Source organism: Haemaphysalis longicornis, unplaced genomic scaffold (genome assembly GCF_048455015.1).
Source record: "Haemaphysalis longicornis isolate Haplotype H1 unplaced genomic scaffold, Haemaphysalis longicornis Haplotype H1 scaffold_3, whole genome shotgun sequence".
NCBI lineage: Eukaryota > Metazoa > Arthropoda > Arachnida > Ixodida > Ixodidae > Haemaphysalis > Haemaphysalis longicornis.
In genome coordinates, this window is record NW_027526335.1 from 33,850,664 (window position 1) to 33,873,781 (window position 23,118).

General features: G+C 47.2%; 1 protein-coding gene across 3 annotated transcripts in view; it reads right to left on the reverse strand.

The window, feature by feature from the left end:
• Sbf (SET domain binding factor) overlaps window positions 1-23,118 on the reverse strand; it is a 94,815-nt gene that overhangs the window by 27,902 nt on the left and 43,795 nt on the right. For 2 of the 3 annotated variants that reach the window (XM_077702806.1, XM_077702805.1), the window contains exons 7-22: window positions 21,483-21,596; window positions 20,665-20,856; window positions 18,894-19,022; window positions 18,229-18,327; window positions 16,804-16,958; window positions 15,688-15,859; window positions 14,910-15,059; window positions 13,839-13,907; window positions 12,847-13,080; window positions 11,173-11,286; window positions 6,036-6,164; window positions 4,462-4,667; window positions 1,539-1,785; window positions 1,275-1,473; window positions 1,076-1,209; window positions 415-587 (exon numbers count right to left, since the gene is read on the reverse strand). In XM_077702806.1, the coding sequence (XP_077558932.1) occupies window positions 415-587; window positions 1,076-1,209; window positions 1,275-1,473; window positions 1,539-1,785; window positions 4,462-4,667; window positions 6,036-6,164; window positions 11,173-11,286; window positions 12,847-13,080; window positions 13,839-13,907; window positions 14,910-15,059; window positions 15,688-15,859; window positions 16,804-16,958; window positions 18,229-18,327; window positions 18,894-19,022; window positions 20,665-20,856; window positions 21,483-21,596 (2,516 nt within the window). The remainder of the gene's footprint in view (window positions 1-414; window positions 588-1,075; window positions 1,210-1,274; window positions 1,474-1,538; window positions 1,786-4,461; window positions 4,668-6,035; window positions 6,165-11,172; window positions 11,287-12,846; window positions 13,081-13,838; window positions 13,908-14,909; window positions 15,060-15,687; window positions 15,860-16,803; window positions 16,959-18,228; window positions 18,328-18,893; window positions 19,023-20,664; window positions 20,857-21,482; window positions 21,597-23,118) is intronic. The other variant, XM_077702807.1, reaches the window with a different exon arrangement.

The following is a 23,118-nucleotide window of genomic DNA, read 5'->3' on the forward strand; positions in this document are numbered from 1 at the left end:
CTTGCCTTCTCTAGGGATCCAATCTGTTATCCTTAATGACCAATGGTTATCTTGCCTTCGCATTACATGCCCTGCCCTCGTTCATTTCTTCTTCTTAATTTCTACTAATATATCCTTAACATGCGTTTGTTCCCTGACCCACTCCACTCTCTTCTTGTCCCTTAATGTTAAGCCTATATGGAGATAGCAAACGTGAATACATCGTTCACTCCATGCGGGCAAGATTGCACAGCCCTGTTGTGATGACTCACTGAAAGTGGGATGGTGGCCACAGCTCTTATACCTCAAGTCACAAACAATGGGCAATACAGCACACAGCTTCTGCTGCCAGGCTCCAGACAGCTAGCGTAAGGTGAGGAGCGTATGGTCTTTGCTCGATGAAAGGACGATGGAGGGCGCAGGAACTCGACTCACGTGAGCGTGGCGTGCTTCTCCTTCTTGTGCAGCGGCGTCGGGGGAGTGGCCATGTGTCCACTGAAGGCAAACAGCTGGAACAGGCTGGGTGGGCAGTGGGCCCGGCCCAGCAGCTTGCGGAAGGTCTCAATGCTCTCGGAGGTCACCTCGTCCTCAAACGCCACCTTCATCAGCTGCACGTGCGTGCAAGGAAAGGAGGGCGCAGTAGCCTTGCAGTGTGCACCGCTGGGTACACCATTCGAGACAGCACAGAGGGCAGGCACTGCTGTGCACTAGCCCTACATTGCGAGAGTGAAAGCACGCAAGGTATGCAGCCGGCATAGCCTAGTGGAAGAGATGAAGCGTGTGGGGTGATAGCAGCAGGTTTATATGCTGCGAAACAAAGCTGAAAACATTCTTTTTTCTCCTGCATTTTGTTTAAATTACTTGCACATTACGCTTTTCAATTTTAGCATCGTTTTTAAAATTTCAATTTTCAATTTCATTACGCTTTTCAATTTTAGCTTACCACTTAGTCCAATGCACGCAATAATGCACAGATGCTCTAAGTGATGAATGGAAAACACCAAACATGTGAAGTTGCAAGCCTGCCTCAAGCACTGAGAAAAGGAAGAGAGAGAGACCCCCCCAGCCGAGCATGCCAAGGAAGCAGCAGCCGCACCTGGAAGGTGTTTGAGCGCAGCTGCAGGCCCTCGGGCAGCACCTGCTCCAGGGACTGCAGGTACTGGACGGCAATCTTCTTCTCCTTGGTCAGCGTGGAGACCGGGAAGCTCCGCACCACCGTGTGCTCGCACGCTGCATTGCCCCAGCACCGGTCAGGGAAAAGGGGGCCGCCTGGAATTGGGGGAGGGGGCACCCACCGTAGGGGTCGAGCGGGCTGCCCTTGAAGATGACGCGGTAGTTGGTGAGGAAGATGGCGCCCTCGGCGGGCAGGAGCGCGGGCCCGCCCAGCGTGGCCGCTCCCGTGCCTTCCTCGCGGCCGTCCGGGATGAGGTACGAGCGTAGGCCCTCCATGGCCAGCTCCTCCCCTTGCAGCAGGCTGGGCACCAGCATCTTGGGCTGTGGCGGGGCACAGGGGGGAAAATGCAGCCGGGTGCCGAGAGGACGGGAGCCCGGCATCTCACCTTGGGTATGGGTGGCAGGCGCTTGCTCTCGCGGTGCACGGCCTCCAGCATCTCCTGCTGGATGGCCACCACCCCGGGTACCATCTGGTGGAGGGCGCGCACGTGCTCCTCCGTCACCCCGCTGTCATGGCACACCTTGTCCACGAAGCGGCCCACCAGCTTGGTCACCCCGGCACCCACCGCCTCCCAGGCCTCCTCCTCCCCAAAGCCGCTCTCTCCGTCGCAGGCGCTGTCTGTCTCCGCCACACTACGATGTACAAAAGGGGGAGAAAGGGCAGCTCACTTCAGTCTAAACACAGTGCAACAGCACTGCGTCTGAGCGCACGCCAGAAAAGTATAGGCGTGCCTAAAGCATCAGATTTCTTACTGCAAATTTGATACGAACAAATACCGACTGCCAATACAATTATTACTTTTAGTATTAAACTTTTTAAACTACAGTTAAACCTCGTTATAACGAGACGGGCTATAACAAAATAATGGATATAACGAGCAAATCGTAATTCCCCTTGAAAGTCCCCATAGAAGCCAATGTATTTAAAACCTCGTTTTAACGAGGTAAAATTTGCTCGTTACGGGATACAACAAACAAATTTCGTCGAGAAATCAAATTTTGAGCTAATTTTACAACAGTGCGCAACGCGGATTTGAGACAGTGCGGGACGCGACAACTGTATCAGCAGTTCAAAACTCCCGCCACGCTCGCGAAGCTGGATGGCGCGCCGTGCGGACGCTGCGCCCGCGAAGCCATTCCCACCCTCCTCTCGCTGCGCACGGCATGCAGTGGGGCCCTTCGATTTACTGTCTCGGACTCACCGCGGGCTCCCCGAGAAGCAGTCCGGCGTTCGATTTTCCCATGTATCCCTACGGCTTCGGGGAATCCTCGGACTACCCGCGGACTATCCGCGGTGAGTCCGAGAAGAGCCCCAATGCACACGGCGCACGCGGTTGCATCGCCTTCCTCTCCCCCCTCCTCCTCTGTTCGTATCGCCGACGTCGCTGCGTAGTTGTGTCGTTGTGTGTGCGTGGGTTTTGGCAGTCTTTATCGTCGTACTGCCCGCGTGATTCCAACAACGCGAGTACGACAGGCGGGAAGCGAAAGCGAAAGCCTATCACGCTTGAACAGAAGACGGCTATGACGTGTGGACGAGTACGCTGTCCACCATCGGGAGCAACCGAGAGTCCATCGTCAGCGCTGTTGCACGTGGCGTGAAAGGAAGCGCTAAGGACGGCGTCGGAGGCACTAGATGCGGTGGACGTGCTGCGCCGCTACTTCGGCGCACACGAAGGCGGCGAAGATGGCGGAACATAGCGGCCGCAGCTGAGCGAGCCATCGCCCGCATCAGGAAGGTGCATCAACGTCCAATTACGGACTTCTTCGTAGCCAAGTCTGTTTGAAATACGAGTTTTGAACTGCAATAAAGTAGGTTCGTGACTTTTCCTTTTTACCTCCGGAATATGTTTATTTTACTGACTACCGCCGTGCGGCAAGATGCTATTTCGCCCGCTTTTTGTTTTAGGATGGTTTTAGGTAACTACAATGCATAATATTTTGCAGTAAATGTCGGCTACGTCTATAACGAAATATTGGCTATAACGAGCAAATCGCGGCGCCCCTTCAATTTCGTTATAACGAGGTTTAACTGTACAGCAGATGATATTATCAGGCAGGAAATTTACATAACTATCTGTATTTATGTACCTACTAGTACTCGACAGAAAAAAATAACATGAAAAATTGCGTTAACAAGTATAAGATTAGTAAACAGAACAGTAAAGCAATGAAACAAAGAACCTGGCAGACATTGTCATGAAGAAATGTGAGTTCTGTTGCATTCACTTTAATAGAGAGAGAGGCTCTTTGACCAACTGAAATCTTCCACATGTCAAAAAGATGGAAGCACTTGTAAGGCCACCCAGTGGCTCGCATGACCAGCTGTCTTGTTGCAAGCATAGGCAGCAGCAGCAGCGACTCTCAATTTCCCACCCACAACGAGCTCCCCTCAGTCTACAGATTTTACATGCGAACAGTGCACACCCAGAGTAAGCCCACACTTGCACTGCGCAAGGACTGCTGCACTGTTAGCTGTTCCTGCACACTTGCTGCATTACACAAAAAAAAAAAAAAAAAAAAAAAGCCCCTCCAATTGTGTGCAGTTCATTCATATTAAAAATAAAATTTATTTCATAACCTTACCCCAGCCTTTACTTGCCATAAAAAAATTTGGTTTGCTGTAAGCTTCTGGTATTTTCTTTTGGCCATGCATTTCTGCGTGCACACGCGCACATATGCTCGTGCAAACAAACCCCCTTACGATGAAATGAGTAGGTAATCGTAGTTCTCTTTTGCGATTTTTTTTAAAGACGTTTCTCATTTTGTTATGAGGCTGTTCATGGCTACACCCTATCAACTTTGCTACACCAAATTTGACTCTGTCCATGTGCATGCGCATACAAGACTGGAAATTTGTAAACAACAAAGGGGACAACGCAGGGGTTCACTGCGAAAGGCTTCAGTTTTGGAATGGCTGGAACTGCAGCTGCATGTGCCACTCCTGCATTTTGTTCCCACCATAGTTCCCACATTTGCTTTCATTGTACACAGGCACACCCTCTCAGCCAAGAGAAATCATCTGCATGCAAAGCAAAAAAATTGTGAGCTGCTCACACAACGTAGCTATAACCGGGGTGAAACCACATGTGGTCACCCCCTACACAAGCAGAAGTGAACACGTTCTCAAACACACAACGTGTGGAGTCCCTCGTGGCAAAGCTGGCTTGCGCATGCCCTACCCACCGGTACAAGCATGCAGCCTTCTCTTGATCTGGTTTCCCAGAAGCCCCACTCTAAGCCTTCTGGCCTGGATGGACCACTGCGACTGAGGACACCGAATACGAGGCGGGTGCCAATGGGGGACGGCACCTGTTGGTGATGATGCTGTTGGAGTTTGAGCGTCCGTCGGCGGCCGCGTCCGCGGGGGCTGTGCGGCGGGAGGCGTCGAGGGGCACACGCAGGGCCGCCATGCGGTTGGCGAAGTGGATGGCCTGGCTGTACACGGTCGACTCCTCTCGGCTGGCCAGCTCCTCCAGCTCCTCGGGGCTCAGCTGGCCGCTCTGCTGGAGCCGCATCTGGGAGGGGACCACCTCGGCTCATGAGCCATCGACGCAGGGGCAAGTAACACCACCCCGGGCGGTGCAACTTTTTCGGTGCACACGGGTTTCGCTCAGTACTATGCCAGTTCAAGACGAGGGTGGGGTTCTGGCAAACGTGGCCCAAATTTCATGTCATGCTCTGCATAGGAAATGGTGTCCACAGGCACATGCCACATCTTACACTTTTCAATTTTTTTTCTTTGCTGAGTAATGGCACAGAAGGTGACAACTTCAACCAACGCCACAAATTAAAGTCAAATAACTTGACCCAAAAAAGCACGTGATAACATTTACATAGTTACGTATACCTACGACCGCGCAAAGTTACCAGACGCCGGCCACGAAGTACATTTTTAGCGCCATTTGGCTTACACGAGTACAACTGGTGCAACTTCTCGATCGGGATTGAAACGTGCCATGTAGCAGCGGCAATGCATCAAGCGCGCTCGAAAAGTCAATCGCGCTTCGCTTAAATCTGGATTGAAAGTGCCTGTGTGACAGAGGTATAATAAACAAAATGAGTACAGTAAAACCTCACCACAAGAGACACTAAAGGAACCCGGAAAACGTGTCTCTTGTAACCAAGGTCTCTTGTATGCAATGTTGCTAACATGGCAAACAATGGAAAACCAACCAAATTGCTTTCATTTAAATGTCTCTTATAACCAAGTGTCTCTTGTAAGGAGGTTTTACTGTATTACTGAATCCCTTGAATCAATTCACGGCACTGACAAAGGCACGATCATATCACGTTCAGTACACTTCCGAACACGCTGGTGGAAGGTTAGCCACTCTAGGTACGGTGGACAAAGGGCACAGATCGAGAATGCCAACTTTCAAAGTCGGCATCACGTTTATTGATGCCAGAATGTATGCAATGGCAAACGCTACGCTTTGACTGTAACCATAGAAACGAGGGTGTTACGCTTTCCCCAGCTCGTCGCACCACTGATTTCTCATTTCTCTTGCTGTTACAAGCGGCACAAAGTTCGATTTCAATTTTAGGTCAACCCCCCAACATTGGATTGTCAAACTTGAAAAAAAGGGTCGACCTACAATCGTGTAAATACGGTGCCCCAATTACTCTGGAATTGAAGCTCCAAAACTGGTGGTATGCGCCACATTTTAGCTTCCTTCAAACAACTTGGCGAGCGCATAGCATCAGATACCGTAATGTCAACCCCAAAATACCCGTTTTCCTTTTTGTTGTTGTTTAAGTTTCAGGAGAGTAAAGGAGTCTGCATTTTGCTCCCACTATGAAAATGCAGCGCCACAAGACGACACGCACATTTCCAGCCCTAAACATGCACACGGCGCACCTAAAGCAGGCAAGGGTGCCCCCACCTGTTCTGCTGCTATCTCCAGCGCACTAGGTTCAGGTGGCTTGATCAGGGTGGCTGAGCGGCGGTGCGACGAGTCGAGGTTGTTTCTCGAGTTGTCCAACCTTGACCAACTCGATGGGTAGTCCTTCGTCTACAGAGGGGGAAGAGCCAACGCTTGAGTAAAGTGGTGTGCCACCTAGCGGACAAATCAGCCGACAAGGCCAAGAAAAACTATTCATCGGCAGCTTGCTCAGTATTTTCATATGCACAGAGTGTGCCACTGGTAGAAAAGCTGGACATTGCAGCCATGTACGGGTTAGTTCTAACTCTCCACCCACCAGTATTGCACAATGTGTATTCAATGTTAAACATCCGCTTTTTTCAGGCTTTCTTTATCAATTACGTTATATTTCGAAAAAATTTCCACGGAACAGAATTCTTTTCTTCCCTTCCCGAACAAAAGTTTCCCGTACAAGCTGCACCGTTTAATGAACACTAGACGTATTAGAAGAACAGCACATTAATGTCATTAGTTTCCTGGTTCGAGTGCTAACGCGATTTTACATGCAACAACCACTACAGGAGTAGCAGTGACACATCACGAAATAGACAATAACCAATAAAAAAAATACAACAGACACAAAAGATACACGAACATATTTCCACAAAAAACAGCACACAAGATGCAAGAGGGTCAGCAGCCACGGTTACTCCAACACATTCAGCCTAAGGCACCAAGTGTGAACCACTTGTCAGACCATAGAAAAAGCGATACGATAAGATGTGGAAAAATACCCCAGGTCATGCTGTAACCGGCGACAAAGCTTCAAGCATTCCCGTGACAGTCACCTTCGTGCCATACGAGTGTAATAAGCATGCACGTCAACCAGGGAAGGACCTTGTCTATGAGTAAAGGAGCAGAGAGAGAAAAACCAAATGGAGAAACTCCAGATGTTTTCCAGTATACCTGGACAAAGGGTGCATCAGAGACTACTTTTTCAAACAAAGGTTGATACACGCACCATAGCTCTACTTGTCATTCTCTTTGGTGTCGCAGCCCCTGCTCCTGTGACTAATATTTTTTCTTGCACTGCCTACACCAGCTTTTTTTTACCCACCACATTAACTGAACTGTCTGTTCTCATGACAGAAAGTATGTGCATCATTTCATTTATTCTTTGTTAATAAAAAGTTGCCATCAAATGTTTGCCTCCCTTTACACCCCACAAATACAAGAGCCAACCCCCTCCGTCTTTCCTTCTGATGAATAAGGCAAGGATGAAAGAAAGGCAATTCCAACACTAAAAAAGCGATTTCTGATACACTTTAAACTAAAGGCAATTTCCTTCATATTTTAGATCTATGATGAGCATGTCTGAAGAATTTCACCCCAATAAGCTTAAAAAACAAGACTGTGTGGAATGAGTTAACCTCCACCCGCCAACCCCTCCTGCTGGAGACAAGCTAGAGCGAGGCCGTGCACAAGCTGTTCCCTCGTTTCTTTTCCGCTCCAGGAAATCATGCTTAACACCAACTTGTTATAAATTTGCTGTCTTAACTGAGCTCCAGCACACCTTTCTTGACCACACAGATAAAAATAAAATAGTCAACTCACAGTTTGAATTATCAGAAGTTCCCATATATATGACTCTGGGCAAGGTGACAGCACACAATGATTAGGCTTTGATTTTAATCACATTTCTTTTATTTCTAAGCGTTTTTAAACCCTAACTGCACAAAATAAACAAAAACACAGGCGTAAGGTCCACAAGCCAAATGTCGTGCACGTCACTTTCGTAACCACCGTGTCGTTTTTCTTTTTCTTTTTTCTTCTTTGCTGACACGCAAATGCGTGATTGTGTGACTTTTGGCCCACGTGGTTTTGACCGCTTCGACAAGTGTAGGCAGTCAATCATGTTTAGATGTTTTTTGAGGCCTGTTCGTTGTTTTGATTTCTAATTCGCATCGTGAAAACGGTAAATAAGGCTACACAGTTGAGAAACGTCACGGTCTACCTTACTTGTGCTTCGTATCAAATGTTTGCTTACTGGCAGGACCCTTTTCTTCTAGGGCTGAGGCGCTTATTTTTCATTTTTCGACTGTTATGATTATATAAGCACGTAAATTTTCAAATACTTGCGGGAAAGCAGTAGATATTTTTTAATATGGAGATGCAAATTTGAATTTTGTTTGAATAAACTGAAAGTACGAATTATCAGAGTTTGAATTATCGTGAGTTGGGCTCATTCAGGTAATTTGTGCCACCCATTTGAAAGACGAATTTACATCAATGATGCTGGGGCTACCACTTATGAACCACAGCACACCACCCAAACTTTTGCAAATATTTCAAATTTCAATAAACATCAAATTATGGCACAACAGGGTAAAAAATGTTAAAACAAAGTCTAAGAACAATAAGAAAAAATGTTAAGAAGCATCTCTTCTCGCAAGCTTTCATGGTGGTAGTTGCACCATAACAATTGAAGGGAAAGAGTGCATGCGTTCTCGGTGTTTCATTCAACCTCTCAAAGAGAGAGTGGTTAAATGGCAGCAACATGACCAAATTGCTAGACCTCAGCTGTAGTAGCTGTCTGAATTTGGGATTCTTCATTGTGTCAATGTGTTGGCAGTGCGTGCGGGTCAACGCACAAATCATTCACCAGCCCCTGAATGCACAGTGCGTCACGTTGTGGTTCTTGAGGGCTTTTCTACAGCGCTTACTCTCAATACCTGCAGTTGCGCATATAAGCATTTTTGGCCACTGCATCTTTCCCATTGTACTGTTTTCAAAGTTTTCATTCAAAATGATGAGTCCCTTGAGCGCTTCTTGGTCTCTTCTTCATGAGTAGCACACGTGTAAAAAAGTACCTTGCCAAGATGTGCGAGAAGCATAGAGAAAAGCATAAAGCCTGCACAAGGCCCAAAGCTTCTACAAAGCAGGCAAAAAGATGTTTGCCTTCGCCAATACCCACAGAGACACTTTTGAAAGGCCTCTTTGATTTGCCCTTACTAGCCATGAGCCACCGTGTATGTTCCCCCTCCCCTTCCCGCATAAATTTCCATTGCAAGGGCAGTGTTCGGACTTCCCATAAACTATCCAGGCTTATTTTGAACTGGTGAATCGAAGAAACCAGTCACTGTAAGTAGCATAAATTGCTACTTGTGCTGGTGTTAAGATCTATTTTTGCCACTGGGTCAAGTGGTCTGTGTGCTTGAGGGGGGACACTGCTCTTTTAAAACAGCTCCTTTTAATTTTTAAGTAAACTCTGTGAAACTTGCCAGACTTGGTGCTTTTCTTCTAGTGATTTCAAATATGCCATAATTTTTTGAGTCAGTCAATTAGTTCCCAAGATAATTAGAGATAATAGTAATTTTTGGAGGAACAATAGACAAAAACAGTGCTAGTCACAGAACTAAAATCTTTACATTTTCCAATACTATGAACCCTGGCGAATGTAATAAGAGAATTTTTTTTTTTGATGCACTGCTTGGAACTAATTTTACAGCTCATTAAACTTTGGTGTTTGAACTGGCCATTCAAAAAGGTTCCTTGCCACTGGCACCACCAAAGTTTAATGAGCTGTAACATTAGTTCCAAGCGGTGCATCAAAAAACCAATTCTCTTATTGCACTCACCAGGGATCATAGTGTTGGAAATTGTAAAGATTACAGTTCTACGGCCAACAATATTTTGTGTATTGTTCCTCCAAAAATGGCTAATTATCTCTAATTATCTCGGGAACTAATTGACCAACTGAAAAAATAATGCTATATTTGAAATCAGTCCGGAAAAAGCAGCATGACTGACAAGTTCCACAAAGTTTACTTAAAAATTAAAAGGAGCTGTTTTAAAAGAGCAGTGTCCCCCATTAAAGGGACATTGGTGGCAACCAGCAAGGTGGTTTCAAACAAAAAGTCTGACAATTCCATAGCCATTTTAGCTTTGATTTAGTGCCGAAAGATTGGTGCTGACGAATCGCTGAGGGTGCTGACGTTGATTCGGTGCTGAAGAATCACTAATCAAACGCTGATAAAATGTAAAACAGCGACTGCACTCACTGTTTGCGTCACGATAAACCGGAAGCAAGCAAGACAGTGGCGATGTATAGCAGTATAGAAGCAACCTAATACAACGCTGCAACATACCTAGCGGTTTGGTCAGTTTCAGTCAAATCAGTCGTGCTTTCCCAAACTCCCACGTCTTCTGCAGCCCTGGACCACTCAGCAAAATGTTTCTTCACCAGACCCGTGAACAGTATTGACTATTGAGGCTTTGTTGAAGAAAAACGCTGCGCCCTTTTGAGGCCCCCCGAATGATGGCATCAAACCAACTGCTAAAGTGTAGCTTGCACGGTAAGCGTTACTGCCGCCCCAAATATGGATGAGTAGCACCATCCAGCGGCAGCCAGGAAAGACGTTGCACACGTCAGACGGTGCAACTTGCACCGTGCTATACTATATACTGACTATACCATGCAACTTGCACTGGAAGTGCAGTTGCACGGTGTAGCTAGGGGCAGTGGCGCTTGTCTTCATGCTATTGCTATTTTCTACAGTAGTTTAAAAAAAAACCTAAACGTAAGAGTGGTATATTCGTGTTGTCGGTGGGCTAATCTATCGATCTCGAGCAACTTGTATTTTGAGTTCAGTGTCCCTTTAAATAACCTGGTAATGCAATAAACTGCCTCTGGAAATAAACTTGTGCCTAAATGGCTTACAGCAAATTAGTTTGTTCGAACACTTCGAGGCCAGCTCCAATATTTGCAACCCGGTCATATGAGGCAGACTTTCAAACATTTCCTTGTAAAATCAGTGCAAGGATGAGCAGCGGACAACCCTTGGCTGCTTCCTGTGCAAATGCAGAAGCCAACTGCCGAGCAAAGCATTGGTTAGAGCTTGGAGAAGGTTAGAGAAGCAGGATAGTGTGAAGAAGTTATAGCAAGCAGCTCCACTCCTGTCAGATGGGCCTCCACAAGCAACGCAATACGGTAAAATGTTCAAGCGAAGACAAGGAGTTGGTAGGCACTAAGATAGGATGCGGGTGGGCAGACTGGACGGAAGCAGAGCTGTTCAGAAAGGCAAGCCAAGGGACCCGGAAGAGAACAAAAAAAAGAAAGGCGCAGGAAGAGAGGAGAAAGAGGCGGACGTGAACGCACAGCAGCGGCGGCTGAGGCAGCAGCGGCAGCAGCAGCTGCAGCGACGAAAGGGTAGAAACGGTAAAACCTTGGTGCTGGGGCCTCTTTGCATTTCTGGAGGTGCTTCAGGTACCTCTGCACGGGGGAGGGAGCAAACCAAAACCCGACGGGGGCCCAGGGCAAGGAAGGGCAGAGGAGGTGCCATTGACATCTTTGTCCCCGCCCCAAGAGCAGAAGAAAAAAAAAGAGAAACACGGCAACGAAAGTGAACTGAACCAGAAAAGTGAACAATAACTAAAGAAAATGGGGTTGAAGGCACAGAATAGACACAAACACCAGCCACACCAACACAGTACCAGGGCCGAACCCATTCAAGACAACAATGACAACAGAATGCCCAATGAATTACGACACCAAACACAGCAGGCACATCGAGGATGCACATAGAGAAAGACAAAGAAGCAGTTTTAATTAAGAAGCAGTGTCACTAATAGGCCTGGCTTGACGGTTGCACCGGACACCCTGCTCCAGTAGACACGGGTAACAAATTGCCAATAAGGCACACTGCAGCAAATGCTGCAGCTTGCAACACAGCACAAATTGATGACCACAGTAAGGCTGTTCATTCTAAAGTGCTGTTATTCACAACCATCATCAAGGCTATGTAATAGGTCCTTGGTTTCTCTGCAGGCAATGTCACCTGTTCCAGTTTCTTTCTACTGCGCCACAGAAAACACCCCATGTTTGGTAGTTCTTGGACAATCAAAACTACCCAGTATAGTTGCTAACATCTATTACCTATTTTGTCATAATCTTAGTCTTCCTTGTTCTGCTGATTTTGCCTTTGTCAAAATGTGTATGAAACAGTTTTTCAAATAAATGCTTCGCATGTGAGCGAGCAAAAACACTGGCTAATTTTGATACACCCACAAACTGAAGTTGGTACAGCACTTCCTGGAAAAATACTAGAGTTAGGTAAAACTGCCGCATCTAATGTTCAAGGTCTTCTCTTTTCAAGGCATATTTTCTTTTCCAGAAGTGTCCCTTGTAAGACACAGAATAACACAACGTTTTCTTTTATACTTAAAATGGTGAATAAACTGTTGTGTTCACCCCTCGATTCCCTCGATTCCCTAGCATAAAATATCCCAAGGCTAGGGTTACGCCACGCAACAAAAAACTCGACACTGAGAGGATTCATTTGGACAGCAACCTTTGGGGACAGGCACATAAGAAAGCACAATTACCATAACACCCCACTGACTGGCAGGACATGCACTTTTATGGATCACTGTTACCTCATGCTGCTCGCCCATCCCAATACTGCTCGCCCATCCCAACACGTTTGAACACATTAGAGGCAGCTTTCTCACTTGCACTGGCTGCACCGGTGCAAGCTGTGTAGCATATGTTCGTTTTTTTTTTTTTCTAACTTAACACTCCAGTAGCACTGTACACTGGTTTGCACAACATTGCACTAATCTGCACCAGTTCAGGTAAAAAAAAAAAATGCCTCTATTCCCAGCACCTCTGCGTCAGGAATGCGTCCTTTCCGTTATCAAGAACACCAGCTTCATCTTTGGTTGCAACCACATCCCCGATCTGTCCTTGCGGGGAAGACTGGATACATAGTGGGGGGGACCTTAGCAGAGCTAGAACAGCAGAGCCGCCCAGGGGGCGAAGCAGCGAGCATACCTCCCGGGGGCTGAGCGGGGGCGAGGAGGTGCTGCCCCCCTTGTGCTGCTGCTGTCCCCCGTTGGCCAGAGCCAGGCTGCTGTGCTGGGGAGAGGAGGAGTGCGGCAGGTACAGGGCCCGGATGTCTCGCTGCACATCCTGGTAGAAGGCCGCCTCCCAGAACTGCAGCTGGCCCCACACGGCATGCTCTTGGATGCACGTGTACGCAAACTGCATCACCCCCGTGCACAGCTTCTGCTCGGACATCGAGACAGTGGGGGGGAGAGAGAGAGAGAAACAAAGGGGCGTCACAACACTTACGGGGCAGAATTTTCGTGGGCTAATGGGTGTTGGCATATACAGCCCCATAAATGAAACTCAAGCAGTACAGCCTTTGTTGTTGGTAAGCATGCGTAAGCATAGATTGCTGTGACGTTTGTCATTTGTCAGCGTCTGTCTTGAAAATGGATGCACACAGTGTCCTATGGACTAGAAAGTAGTCAAGGTACTGGTACGCCAAAGAAAAGTATTTGCCACTGTCAGCGAAGAACAGCCCCTCCAGCTGCTGCAATGAGTTGTAGATTACTTCACATCTTTTGCTTTCACTTGCAAAGTTGTAAGGAACATGCCAATTCTTTTTTCACAGAAAAAAACTACTAGTTCCAACGAGAAGAGTTGTAATATACTGAATGTATATTGCTTAGAACTTGTAAGTTATGAGAATTGCAACTTCCAGTCATTTTTAGTCACAACTTATTTCCCTGGAGTCAATTTCATTCTTGCAAGTGAAATTTTTTTTTCCCCTGCAGTAAATTTAGACTAAATAAGGCACAGCAAGAGATCTGGGTGACCTGACCCTTTCATTCCAGTGAAACTTCAAACACAACCACCTGGATTCAAATTTATTTTACAATAATGTTGACCAGGCAAATGTGTTGCATGCAGAAGTCAGCCCTTCCACTTCACAAAACCTTCTCCATCAAAAAGCCAACCAGTGAGCACGCACAACCCACCCTGCAAAAAGCGTGTGAAAGTGGCAGGATTCCAGCAGCAACCCCGTGTTCATCCAGCGCCGAGTCATCCTGAATGGGACAGAATCAAAAGGAAAAAAAAAAGTTACACAATGCTTGGCTCACCCGAGTCATGTACACATGTGGTGGGGCAAAACACGCAAGAAACAGGACCACAGCAGTTGCAAAAAAAAAAAACAGCACCTATTTGCGTGTGGCAGCTCTAAACGTATGAGTAAATGCACCGGGCAATCAAAGTGAAGATTTGCGATATGAAGGTGGGGACGGAGGTGGTCTTGGAGCGCCTCAGGAGGGATCACTCACTACAAAAGAGCGTCAATATTTCAGCAACCTTTAAGTTCTTTGCATGTGCAGTGCAGTAGTCAGTGCTATCGATGTTTGTGCCTCCTTTATATAGTATAGTAGTTGTGCGCGCTGCTACTTATCACCTGGCCCAGGCATCCAGAGACTTAAAGAAAATTTGAGGCACAATCAAAGCGAATGCTTGCGGATTTGGAGATTTCCCCCAGTATTGTAGCTTCCATTGGTGCCTCCGTTTCCACTGAGATTCCTTCATGCACTACACCAAAGACAGAGCTCAGCCGTCAGGGTCCTGCTATGTGACAGCGGCCATGAAGCGAGGGAAAAGAAAGAGACAAGAGACAAAAACTAGCATCCCTTCCTAAAGAAAGTTGAGAGGTGCGTGACAGCTTTCTCACATCGAACCTGCGTCACAAGTGCGTCAAAACCTTTGCTGAAAGTGCACCCAATCAATTTTCGAGCCTTCAAAGACACAAACAAAGAACGAACCCATGCGCCAATTTTTCGTGCTCTAAGTAGGCATCTAAGAACGAACGATTTAAATGTATACCAGTATGTGGTTTGTGCGATAAAGGTATACTGCTGTACTCGTTCTTCATGATTGATGCGTGTACTGTCTTGCCCATAACCGCTCCTTTTTGGCCTATCAGAGCTCTTCGGTCGACCAGCCGGTTTATGGGGAAATGCACTAGTTTGCTGGCAGGACGCCATTCGGTGCCACTACGAAAGCTCTCGCTCTAGAAAGGCACCTGCCTGCAGGGCACAGTTGATGAGCCTCACGACCAGGTCAAACTGCTGGTGCTCCAGCACCGCCTTGTTCCCCGTCACGTGGTGCTGCAGTTCCCGCGTGAGCGCCAACCGCGCCGCCTTGTTCTTCAGGGCACGCAACACCGCGGGCATGGCCTGCACACAGAGAGGACGAAACATCTGGCCAAGACGTCAGAACACGAGGTCAGCCCTTTTTTCTTGACCAGTGATGCGTTGCATTCCCCAACAGGTTCCTGTTTTTTAACACATTTCACGAGTAGGTGTACAACTTGAGAATGGCGAAAGTTTGCACAGATACCACGTTTTTGTGATTCTAAGCACCCCCTGATTCCAAGCACTCTATTCTGCTTTTGAAAAAAAATTTGGGAAAAGTTTCCATGGCAATCTAAGCCCCCCCTTTTCTGTGAGGAAGTACACGTTGCCCAGGCCACCTAGCGCACTTGCTCGCTCTGTTGTAGCTTGCTCTTGCTCGCTTTGTACCTATGCTTCTTTTCAATGTATGTTTGCCAAATAAAACATTATTCCCCGCGCCCATCTCGTCTAGATACACTAGTGAAAAAAAAGTGGAGGGGAAAGGCAATTGCAGATTTCATTTCTGAATCTAAGCTCTCTCTCTCTCCCCCCCCCCCCCCCCCCCCTCTTTGGACATCCCGATCGTGAAAAAAAGGGGTAAACACGGGGTAAATGGGGTAAACACTGTAAAAATGGGGTAAAAATGGGGTAAACACGGTACTTTTGCGCCCAGTCTGCCGTTTGCTGTCACCTTGCGTGCGTCGGAGATCTTGTTGTCGAAGATGTAGTTGATGCAGTTGCAGAGAACTTCGAGCCGGCGTGCCGAGTTGTTGATCAGCGACTGGGGGTCCTGAGCGCACACCTGGCTCATCGGTGGCCCTGTAGGGACGATGCGCGGAAGCTGGGGCCGTAGTGAGGACAGCCTGCATGGTGGCGGTGGGCGCTCTGACCGGCAACTCATGGACACGCTTGACTGCCCAAAGGGCAAGGGGAATGCAATGGGTGAAGACAAGGGGAACAAACGAGAACACCCTGACACTACACTGCTATCCTACAATGTGAGTAGAACACAATAGAATAGAATAAAAATATCATAGAATTCCGGCGAGAGCCCAAAGTGGAGCAAACTGTTCATCAGCGACAGAGTGCCTCGCTTAGTTGCAGCAAGATGAAAGTGTGTCAGAAACGAGAATCAATGTTAGCAACACATGCACAGTAAGGCATGCTGCCTGAAAGATCAGCATTCTTAAAGACGTTACAAAACTGCTTTGTTAATCCAGCCCTTCATCCTGTACTGCTCATGCTACCTGTTGAGAATATTCTTTTGATATTCTAAAAATGTTATGAGGCACTTCAAAGTTTCAAAGCACGAAAGCACGGTTGAACCGGACTACTTTATGCCTGGTGTACCACTATCTAATAAGCTCAGCTGGGACTAATCATGCTGGAATCAACCATGCATGCATTTCCTGTGTAGACAAACTTGGGAAACAAAAATAAGCACCAGAGAAAAAAAAAAGACATTAATTAACAGGATGGAAAGTTGGGCAAGTTGGTGTTGATTCATCTTAAAAACAGGCGCGGAAAGACGTTGACTGACAAAAGAAAGAAGCGCGTTGTCCTGTGTATTTCTTTTCTCAGTCAACGTCTTTCCGCGCCTGTTTTCAAGATGAGACATTAATTAGAAATAACTACACTTGACTAATAATTGCCGTTACACAGCTGTACATATAGGGGCAAAATAGTGTTGCACTTCCCAGCAACGGCTTGTGCGAGTGCTATTCTTCAAGCAACAACCGATTTCGCATTTGGCTGAACTCTGAGCAAGTAACAGCAAGGTTCTGCCACTCAACTAAGGTCCACCTACTTGGATCCCTGGTTGTTCCTGGAGAGCCCCGACTCCATGATGGACTTCACAAGTTCGCCGTTTAGAATAGGAAACGGCGGCTGGTGGATGCGAGTGAAGGCGCCCTCGGTCGGCTTGGGAATCTTCTCCACGTACGGCTGTGGATTTGGATTCTCCTGCAATTGAGGATTTCAGTTAGGCTTGGACATTTGTGCAAAACAAATTAAAACTTCCCAGCTTTAATAATCACTCCGCAGCTAGGACCCTATATGTGCCACTAAATTTCCATGCCGGAAACCACATAGCTATAAGTATAATTGTGATGTGAACTACAAGAAGAAAAGCTAGCCGCTACTTATGCCCCAAAATCAGTCCATTGAGACCTTTACATGCAAACTCATCTTCAAATTTGAAACAGTTTAAGCTGGGGACTAAACATACATGTAAACGAAAAATTGAAGGACAGACAAAGAGCTCGGAGAGCCCTAGCGACTTCATGCACAGAGTAGAATAGGGCATGTGGTAAAGCGGAATTACATAACTAATGAAGCACAGTAAACCTTCATTAACTCAAACTCGCATACCTCAAAATATTGGTTAATTCAAAAAATTTTTCTTGCCGTGCATTTACCTTTCATAGGTGCTATGTATTTGCTCCCCTTTATCTGGAAACGTTTTTTTCAGGGAACCCCGAATATCTCGAAATGTTGACAGAGAGGGCACAAGGCGAAGTCCGCCACAGAAAGCTGGTAAAGTCTCTGTGAAAACACTTAGCTCCCACTTTGCACCAAGCGCGGCTGTGGACAGCGAATTTGAAATTCTCGCCGCCATGGCGATTTCCTGTCCAACGTGTCAAGCAACTGTGGGAGTGACAACATGCGCGTGTGCCCATGAGTGGTGGACAATTGTGGATAACAGAAGTGCCACGCAAAAGCAAGAGACATGCTGCGGTTGCTTCACAACAAGGGTGGTGGCAACCAGCAATTGATGCAATGCATTGAGCAGCTCGAGAACACTTTTCTGGAACCAAATGTGAACACGAAACGGGCAAGCATCATGCAGTTCTTTCTTCCGAAATAATTAAAAAGTCGTTTTTCCAGCGAATTATTGTTCCTTTACTATGAAAGCTCCCCTGTGCAGTGGAGCTTTTTTAAAAAAGCATTAGGTCTTATTTTAGTGACCTGGCCACAAATTTATGGCATTTTGCTTAACTGGAAACCTCGCTTATCTAGAAATTTTTAGCGGATTTTGCAACTTCCGTGTTACGAGGTATCCTGTACAACTGGCATTACTATTACAGTAGCCCCTCCCTGGCAACTATTCCAGCGATAAAACACAAACTTAATTCCAGGCATGTAAAGTAACTGAAGCCAAGGCAATGTGAATGGTAACTTTCAGGGCGCTGGTCTAAATGAAATACATAATGGGGAGAAAGTGGAGACTGACGTTGAGGTACAGCTGTTGCGCGAGTTGCCTTATGTGGTGCAAGGTCAGGTCAGGGTCCCGGGCTTCCGTCTTCAACAGGTCATTCATGCTGGCATACAACTGAAACGAACAGAGCACATAAAATAAAGGATGACTTCCTGCTGGTCTGCGCCCGCCGCCGACTTTTTCCGCTTAAAACAGGCAGTGCGTAAATGACTTCAGCAGACACCACTTCCCCGCAAAAGGGTCACCTGTTACATGCAAGACAGAACTTGGCATTAAAAAAAAAAAAAGCAAAATATAAATAGCCAAATTTTTTTGTATCTTTTGGCCAAGCTATTTGCATGACACTCCCACCAACCCCTCATTTCAGCACCTTTCATTGCTCATGGATCAGGCCAAAGTGTGTGTTCTCCAACGCTCAACAACACCTATGCCCCAAACTATGGCGTAAAACTACAGAGGTGAGAAAAAAGAAAGAGCAGCTTCCTTCACATAGTGTGAGGTGGGCTGCCCCTAAGCTAGCTTCACTTGTGCTGCCATGGTTGGTTCTACTGGGACAGCCACCACAATTTGAAGGTGGGTTGTGCCCTTGGGCTTCCAATTTGAGTCAGTTCGGCACAAGGAATACCTACATGCTTGTATAAACAGATGCTGAGCAAGCTGGGACGCCACGTGAGCCTCACCTCATCAAAGATGTCACAGACGCGGTATGGTGGCCCCCTTTCCGCCACAAAGGTGTTGAAGAACATGCAGTCCAGCAGCTTGGTTACAAACTCGCTCTCCGTGAAGCCACGCTGTCCTAGAAAGGCCGCCTGCATCGCAGAAAAGACAGAACATTTTTAGCTGCTGATTGCAGCAGCTTTTGGTTAAATTTTGGCTTTGATGAATAACATACAGTGAACGCCTTGTGTGAAAAGTGTAAAGGAACCCTGCAACACTTACGATCGACTACTCGGAATGTATTTTGGGGTAAAATCTATTGTCCCAGCAGTTTCCTCCCGCAAGAACTATGAAAATCTGTTTACTATCCCCGAAACTCTGCATGATGAGAAATCGAGCATAGTCGTTCCCTCTCAACTCGACTGCGGAGTGCGACGAAAGCTGCACACTCTCTCCCGTGGCTCGTGGCGTTCTCTATGGCGGCTTTCGATATATCACATGCCGGGGAGTTTTCTCTTTTTCTCTGCAACGTGGAGGGGACTATTTCTGGTCTGATGCCACAAAAAAGCAGGCATGGATGCCTGCTCGCAAGCAGACACTCAGGCTGGTAGGGCACTTTTGAAGCAATAAGCGTTTGTTGTTGAGTGGTCTGGTTGAAAGGAAAGTATTAGGTTGTCACTCAAACTCCACGTGCACTCAAAACCCAAAAGAAACACCAAAACTGTTCGTACAGGTTCAGGCACAGAAAAAGGTTGGTGCATAGCGCAGATGACGGCGGATCATCACAGGAAATGTGAGAAATAAGCCACGACCAGCGACAGCCAATAGGACAGCCACCGCACAAATTACGTCATTTTGGTGGTGGCAGAGGTGCATAATAGGGGAAATTGAAGAGAGCGCGGCTGGTTTTTCCACGTTTTTCACAGCGATTTGCATGCTCACCGCTTCACGTGCACGTGTAATATTTGTATCAAGTATTCCTGGCAGTGTAATCTAAATGTTGCGCAGGTTTATTTGCACTGTTCAAAGAGTGTTGCAGGGTCCCTTTAGCAAATAAAATTTTTTGTTAATTAAATTTCTTTAGGTGTCACTCTTTGCAGTTAACTCCCTGAAGCTGCCAATACAGCTTCTCACCATGCAAGTAACAATGCCAGTAGGTATGCAGGAGAATCCGCTGCGGTGGCTCAGTGGCTAAAATGTTGTGCTGCTGAGCACAAGGGCGCGAATTCGATTCCCCAGCCACCGTCGCCGCTTTTCTGATGAAGGAAATGCCCGTGTGTACGAGATTTCGGCGCATGTTCAGTGCAGGTGGCCAAAATTGGTCCGGAGCCCTCCACTACGGCGCACCTCATCTCCTGTGTAGCGTCAGGCAAGCAGATACCCCAGCCTTGCTTCGACTTTTTTGTTGTTGTTGGAAAACCTCCCTCCTAGGACTTGTGCCAACCCCAAGTGTTTTTTGTGCCGCAACCAAACATTCCTTCAAGATGAGCAAATTGGTTCCTTGCAGCCTTGATGCCACTGTGTATTGGCCTACCGTGCAACTCATTTCCCTACAAGCCTGTCTAGCTACAACCCAATTTTTTACAACTTCGAATGCAGCCCAAACCCTCAATTAACAGAAGTTGCATTAAAGCGGCTTTAAAGCCACTCTGCTCTCTTTCGACCATGACGTCATGCCATGCAAAAGCCAAGCTTTGTAACTGGAGGGCAAGTAAGTCACCTGCGCCAGCACCAGGACTGTCAGCAGCACCGCAAAGACCTGCCCCCACGGCTCCAGCCTGTCCTCCTGCTCACCTTGTGGAAGGTGATGAATGGCTTGGGGTGGATGCGCACAATGGTGAGGCAGGACCGGTACCCCTGGAAGAGCTGGGCAAAGATGCGCAGGAAGATGGCACGGATCTCCTTGTCCAGCATGGCGGCCTGCGAGGCCGATGCGGGCGGCGGCGGGAACGCGTCGTCGGCAGACATCAGCTCCGGCCGCAGCACCTGAGGTAGGGGAGCAGGCTGCGTTAACAACACTGCACTGGGCACTAAGCCTTCTTTTTCCTTTGCACATCAAGCACTTCGGTTATGACCTTGGGGCTAGTTAACACGAGCCAATGGCACCTGATTACCCTCACATCGAACGAGAACGACAAGAACAAGGAAGCCCTACAAATCGCACATGCATGCTTTCATTTCGCTGCTACTGGCCAACAGTTAGCTGAAGCTACATCAGCAAACTGGGGGGGGGGGGGGGGGGGCAGACTCAACTAAAACGCAAGTTTAGGACTGAAAATATTGATCACCTTATGCAGGGTCACACAGCCAATTATAATCTGCTGCAGAGACCATCGGAGGTGAATTTACTGCAGCGTAGTAGGCCCCCTTCTCCTCTCAGATGAACTTCACGCAAACAAGATTCGTAACAACCAAGCTAGTGCGCGTCTCTTCTTTCAATCAATAACTTATACACACCCGTGCACAGTGCCTGCCTGTAATGTATGTTCATAGACAAAGTGTTCATGCCTCGACCTGAGGCTAAGGAGTCATACAAATGCACAAAAATGCTGCTATGCACAATGAACTGGTCACCGAATGAGCGACCGCACGATAAATGATGTTCCACCCACCATGCAAAGTTGTGTGTACAGCTGTGTATGCAGGGTCTCGGGCAGCGTAGAGACAGTCACACATTCGGGAACCAACACCGAGCCACCGTCCAGGTCCACCAGAAGAACGTCAAGCTGCAACACAGCCAAGCACATTGACCATGGAGGAATTTTGTGAGCCCAACAGGTCACTTTTGTAACTAACAGCTGAACAGCTTAAAGGAGCCATAAAGAGAAAACACAAGTTTGGTTCATTCAAAAGATTGTCTTGTTAGAATCATACTGACACCACTTTTAACGTAAACTTCGCTCAAATAAGCTACATAATTAGGAAAAACGGGAATGGTCATGCGACCCACCAGCTCATTTCCCGCAACAGAACCTGTGATGTCACATGAGCTAAGCTCTGCGATTGGCGGAGGCTGGCAGAAGCAGACGCAAATTAGGTAGAGCTTACAAACTAGACGAACGAGCGATTTGCGCTTAAATTTAGGGCACATTCTTTACAAAGCAATAAGAATGATGGGACAAACAGTGGAAGTTACGAAAGCACATGTAAACATAGAAGTACTGACGCGTTCTGCTGTTCGTACTGTGCACAGCATGCTTGGTTTAGCTGCACAGCACTACGGGGCTTGGGGTTGTCTCAGACGACACTGGCCGATTGACGCAAGCAACGGTGTCTTACGTGACCCCATTTGTCGAGCGAGCACTGTTTCAGGGAACGAATATTTTCTCCCAGAACAAAAACAAGCCAGGTTTAAATGCGAGCAAAAACAAACCAAAAGCTTGCCACGGTATGGTGGCGCCATCTAGGTTACGGAACGTAAAGAAACGCGGGAACAAACCAACACCGCTGTACAGGGTGGAGACAACCTTTGAACGGTCCCGTGCCGCCGCAATTGGGCCAACGGGCTCAACACGTTATTCTTTCCGTTTCCCACGAGACCTAGCAACGCGAAACAGACAATATGATTCAAACTTCTTCAGTAAACCGCGTTGCGGCGATAATATTAGCGCGGTTTTGACACAATGACTTGCTTCGGCGGCGAGCGAGCAACCGAAAATGGCGGCGCCAGCGTATACGTGTCTTTACCCTGTACGGCGGATGCGTGAATGAAGGTACTCTAGGCTGCAGAGTGGTCGGTTCCTGTGATGTCACTTGGGACCATGAAAACGCACGATTGAGCGGGAAAATCAAAATTTTAACCTAAATTGTTTAATTTCTCAGTGAATAAAGCACCGTTTGTATCCGGACAAGCGCTGGGGGCACTATAAAACACGAAATCTTTCGAATAAAACCAACTTGCATTTTCTCTTCATGGCTCCTTTAAGAGGCCAACTGCAATAAAAATTTACCTTCCCCAAATTCTGTTTCAACGTGTGGCATACACCACTAAAGTCTCTTGTGACCTAATTTTGAACTCCACATATGCGGAGTGTTTTTATTAAAACCATTTGAAAACATGCCACACCGGTTGACGCAGCACCTAGCGGAGTGTCGCCACAACTGGCCGCCACTGCGGTGAACTTCCCGATGTGACATCACAGTCAGGACTCCCATGGTGACGTCGTCTCTTGTAGTAGCCCTTTTTTATGTGGCCTTGTGCCAGTGAGCAGTGTAATTCTTGCCTCTTGCATGAATAATTGCTTTCAC